This window comes from Phyllobates terribilis, unplaced genomic scaffold, assembly GCF_046119375.1.
Source record: "Phyllobates terribilis strain yellow unplaced genomic scaffold, ASM4611937v1 Scaffold_1__5_contigs__length_1240528914, whole genome shotgun sequence".
NCBI lineage: Eukaryota > Metazoa > Chordata > Amphibia > Anura > Dendrobatidae > Phyllobates > Phyllobates terribilis.
Window position 1 is genome coordinate 1,158,463,750 of NW_027362761.1, and position 5,239 is coordinate 1,158,468,988.

Genomic DNA, 5,239 nt, shown 5'->3' on the forward strand with positions numbered 1-5,239 from the left:
TGTACCAGCAGCAGCAAAAGACTAATGAACTAATTCTGCAACAGATTGCTGCCCTGCGAGAAACGGCGCAAACGCCGAATATCTCTCCGACGTGAGGCCTGGGACAAAGTAAGAGCAGCGTTAAGGAAGATGGGTCCTGAGGACGACATGGAAGCCTTCCTCACAGTTTTCGAATGCACAGCGGAGCGGGAGTGCCTGCCAGTCCATCAGAGGGCTGAAGTGGTGGCTCCGTTTCTGATGGTCGAAGCTCAGAAGGCCTACTTTGACCTCAGTTGGGAGGATGCCCAGGACTACGAGAAGCTGAAAGGTGAAATCCTTGCCCAACTGGGGGGTAATACTTATGTGTGAGCCCAACGCGTGTACCAGTGGTCCTTTGCGGAGTCCCGACCCGCTAGGTCTCAGGCATATAACTTGTTACAGTTGGTCAAAAAGTGGCTCCAGCCTGAGACCTTGAGCCCAGCCCAAATGGTAGAGAGGGTGGAGGTGGACCGGCTGGTGCGAACTCTGCCAGCAGCCATACAGAATTGGGTGGGGCAAGGGGACCCAGGTAATCTCGACCAGGTGGTTAGCCTGATTGAGCGGTATACAGCCACCCAGGACTTTTGAACGGGACTCTGCCCCAATGCAAATGGCACGCCGGCCCCTGCAAGCCCCGGAGTCTGGGAAAGGGTCACGGCCCTCTGGTGGGGACAGTAAGAACCAAGCCCACACTGTGGGGGTACCCCAGAGTGAGGGTGGCAGGAGACCAGTTTCTCCTAAATTGGTCTCAAGGACTGGTGGTGCCCCCGCTATTAGGTGCTGGTGATGCCAAGGGCCAGGACATATGGCTGCTAACTGCCCCCTGACTGTTGAACCCATGGACTGCAGGTTTAACCGCAGGTTGTCTAGGTATGCATGGACCATCGGCACCGCAGACCCTGTCGGAACAACAGGGGAGCTCCATCTGTGCCAAGTGCGGAGAGGTTAAACATGTGGTTGGAGTGGTAAAGACTCTTCCTTACGGGACTGTGCTGGGAAGAAGTTTGCCACTGTTTTGGACCTTGTGGGAGAGTAAGATTAACCCTCCCAGAATAAAAGTGTGTCCGGAAGTGGAACCCGAAGATCCCGACTCAGAGGTACCTGCCGTAGGGGTCGCGAACCTAGGGACAGAGTGTGAACCCAATAGGTTTCCCTTAGAGGTATTGACAATAAAGGTTTGTTTGTGTGGGGGTGTGACTGTGGCACTACTAGATGTTCAACGACCTTGTCCCGGATCTTGTCAACCCTATAGAGTAAATCTTGGTTGACCGCCATGCGTGGAAAGACAGTCTCTGCACCCGGTTGCTGAGCCACCCCATTTACCTCTATTACCCATTCTCGTGCCCGGGTCAGGGTAGGATCCTATAGCTGAGCTGTCCCAGATAGATGTATACATATATCTATCTATATATATATTATAGGCATAAATATTCTTTTAAAACTGTTGTGATAATATATTATTTTTGTCAATTAACAAAATGCAGAGTAAAGTTTGATGGATGCAAAAAAATCTCCGTAAAAATATATATAATTTTTTTTATTGATAATAGGATAGAAGGATAAGGGAGGGAGAAAATCAGGAATAGAATCAATAGGTGAAATCATAGTCAGGAGCACAGCCGGGGTCAGATACCGGGTGATCAGTAAAAGCCCAGACAGGCGAGCAGTATGAATACCGCGGAGCCTGGTGACAGAGGTGATACATGTCCGGGTAGAGATGTAACAGTCAGACGGCCTCAGGTAGATGGTGAAGGTCCTTCTATACAGGTCCAGCAGTGATGGTGGATCTGCTGGACTTCAGGTTTTCTGTCTTTTAGATGGTTTTAGGGCAACAGTGACAACATGCAAATGCACGAGCAGCCCTGGATAATCCACGCCGGCAGGATGATAAGATCCGGCGGAAGATGGAACCTATGAGAAGAGAAGTAAATATAATGTAAGTGATGGGACTCCATAATACATGATACTACTGTGCGGTCACTGTGCCGGACGGCAGAGGAATCTCATCACACAGAGGTCAGGGATCATTGTCAGCCATCACACATGTGACAATCCCATCACTGACAGATGACATCTGCTCCACATGAATTATTCTCACTGACCGACATCACACAACATGGAGATGACTCTCACACTTACCTCGTCTCTTTTTCCCCTTTTCTCCATTTTCTGGTTTTTGTTCTTCTATACTCAGATTTGATGCAGATTTTCTTTCCTCCTCAGCTGGAAATTCTGATCGGAAAGTAAAAAAAAACCTCATTAACGACATATTCTTCTGGGATCTGCTTTGTATCTTTCATATACATAGTAGAATTGTTCTAGTCATGTCTCCTATAGTCCTGGTAATCTGGCATTACATAATAGGGCAGAATAAGTCCTATATACCACACACGACCTTATCTGAGGGGCATTAAAAGTATCACTAATATGAAGCCGCGAGCGCCCTGTGTGCCGCCATATGGTGCATCCCTAATGAGCGATATACTACTATAGGAGACGATGTCTCATTATGATGACGTAGGTCACTGGATGCTCCAACGTATCTCACAGAATCCATGAAAAAACTGTACAAAATGTAAGGAAACTGAGATACAATATGGACCCATGGGCAATATCATTGGAATCCATGAAACATGGATAACATAGTAGACCTATTACAGAAAAACCATGTGGAAATATTTGAGTCTTGATGGCAACATCTCCATTCTTTGTGCTGTAGACATGTACATACCTGACAATGGGGACGAGGATGGTAAGCTGATTATAGCGTCGTCTCTGTCAGATTGACGGAAAGATTCTTTCTGCCTGTTTGGATGAAGAAAATGTGTAAATCACAAGTAAACGCAGGATATAAGGGATTGTCTCGCTAGAAGAACACCGACTATAAGGACTAATAGGACATATGACTGTCATCGTGGGGAAGGTCTCCTGCTCAAAACTATGTTCTGTGGATCAGAGGAGAAAACAACTACCAAGAATGACTGACATGTAATACTACATCTCTCCTACAGTGTGGGCAGCAGTGAAAATGCATGACTAGCTGCAATTATGGACTGTTATCACCAGCGATTTCTGAAGCCAAAAGTACAATGACCGCTAATCATGGGGCGGTGGATGCTACTTTTGATATTATCGTATTTATGTCCTATATTTGGTGTTGTGGTAATATATCAGCATGGAGCTCCCAGTAATGACCCCTTAATCTACTTACATTTCTGAGATGTTTGTACTGGATGATTGGGTACACTCGGGAGAGGACTTGGGATCCTCATCATTCATTGTCCTGGTAGCGGAGGTATGGAGCTAAATACAAGCAAAAATAAGATATGAAATACTTTTTTACTTTTAGAGGTTTTTTTTACGTATTCTGGATTTATTGATCACCTACTTACTTTAGAAAGCCTTTCAGAAGATGATATAAAATTTTGGAAGTCAAGGCTCTCATTGTCCTCACTTGTGTCCTTCTCATCCTCTGAGACCAGATAATTGCTTATATCAGAGTGATCTACAAGACATAGGTAATGAAGTGTTATTAAGGGTTGTCAGTATAACACAGTCTCCATTAATCACTATTATCAATGGGAACCAATTGTCACATTTTATGGAAGACGAGACAAACAGCCGCTTAGTCTAGGTGACGTCTCTTTCTACTTACTGATAAATAAGCTGGTGTCCTCATCTGACACAAGCTGAGGAACGTACTCCGGCTTCTGACTTAGAAGGTTGTCAAAATCGAAGTCACTCAGGAACGGATGGCCCTTGATCTCAAATGCTCCTCCTGGAAAAAAAAAAACAGAAGTGATTCGGACATTGTCAGAGACAGCTCCACATCTGAACAGTATATCTTAATCTGAACTAATAACATAAGCAAGCCAACATGAAGGAAATAGACTTAAAATCATAGTATGGAGAATTAGAAATAGGCAAGCAGATAGAGAAGTGCTGATCCTCATGGACATGAGCGATATATCCTTGGTTTAGTAAGAAATATTAATGCTGTTATATCTGTTACCTGTCCCAAGTCTATGTGCCGGATTTCTTCTAAGCAGCTCATTGATGAGGTCCTGAGCATCGGGAGGAGGAGCATGATCGCAATCCCAAATTATGTCTCCTGTTATATAGAAAATTACAGAAAATAAAAACTCTGCATTGAACTGTAAGATAAAGCAAAGGAAATAACTAAACCAATGTAACCAGTGAAAGCAATGATTGGATTATTCTACCTACCAACTTGGCCAGTTCTATAAAGCTCAGTTAGTGAGTTCTCATCAAATGGTACAGATCCCACAAGGAATTCGTGCAGGATGATCCCCAGTGACCACCAGTCAATAGGTCTTCCGTAGCCTTCGTTCAGGAAGACCTCTGGGGCGATGTAATATGGGGTGCCACAGATCTGGAAACGAACAGAAGATCAAGATGAGAATCGATGAAACGATTATTGTGAAAAGTTCTCGCCATAAAAACACAATGACAAAAGACAAAATATCAGTGGAAAAGTTCTCTAGAAATGAAGAATGTAGAGAAGAGACAATAGTGTAATGAGATTTGTAAAGAACAAGCTAAGTTCCTGTAAGTGATGCTGACCTCGCTGTCCAGGAACTCTCTGTAGATGTCCACCGCTAATTCCTTGTGGACGTTGGTTTTTGGTATCATGAGACCAAGTTTGGAAGCTCCAAAATCGGTGACTTTTATGTGTCCAGCAGATGAAATCAGGAGGCTGTGAAAGAGAAGATGGTTTTAGACTCACAGACCATGTGATAATAGATGATAGCTTTACCCCTTTATTATACTACAGGGGGCACTTACTTATCTGGCTTCAGGTCTCTGTGCACCACACCATAGCTATGGAGGTATTCTACAGCAACAACCACTTCTGCAAAGTACAAGCGGGCCAAGGGGACAGATAACGGACCCCTGGTGCTTAGGAGGGTCCCACAGTCTCCACCTATAGAAGAAAGGAAATATGAGCGGTGAGGGGTTTATACAGCAGATCGCCATGATGTATGATGAGAAGCGAGCGGAGACATTGGGGCAGGAGAGAATATATACAGATATCATGTATAGTGCACATAATATTAGTCTGAAGTCATGGTGAAACGTCGTCCATGTCACTAATAACATAAAGTGATGTCACATCTCGTCTACAGCTGGAGATACTGACGTGCTCAGTGCGGACATACAAGGAGATCACACACATCAATGACTTTCCAGGCATCTTGGT

At 44.6% G+C, this 5,239-nt stretch overlaps 1 protein-coding gene across 1 annotated transcript; it reads right to left on the minus strand.

Annotated features, from left to right (window-relative positions):
* Positions 1 to 1,433: 1,433 nt before the first annotated feature.
* LOC141193468 (microtubule-associated serine/threonine-protein kinase 3-like) lies at positions 1,434 to 4,718 on the minus strand. The gene is made up of 9 exons (XM_073662138.1): positions 4,603 to 4,718; positions 4,246 to 4,411; positions 4,031 to 4,129; positions 3,674 to 3,796; positions 3,411 to 3,523; positions 3,230 to 3,321; positions 2,750 to 2,823; positions 2,158 to 2,250; positions 1,434 to 1,459 (listed from the first exon to the last, which is right to left on the minus strand). Exons 1-9 carry the CDS (start codon positions 4,669 to 4,671, stop codon positions 1,434 to 1,436), a joined length of 855 nt encoding a protein of 284 aa, XP_073518239.1. The 5' UTR covers positions 4,672 to 4,718.
* Positions 4,719 to 5,239: the final 521 nt, after the last annotated feature.

Coding starts and splice junctions, on each gene's coding strand:
- LOC141193468 (XM_073662138.1), bottom strand. CDS start 4,671: ATGATACCAAAAACCAACGTCCACAAGGAATTAGCGGTGGACATCTAC. Junction 3,524..3,673: donor GGACACCAGCTTATTTATCA/GTAAGTAGAAAG, acceptor TATGTCTTGTAG/ATCACTCTGATATAAGCAAT. Junction 1,460..2,157: donor AAAGGGGAAAAAGAGACGAG/GTAAGTGTGAGA, acceptor TTATCACAACAG/TTTTAAAAGAATATTTATGC.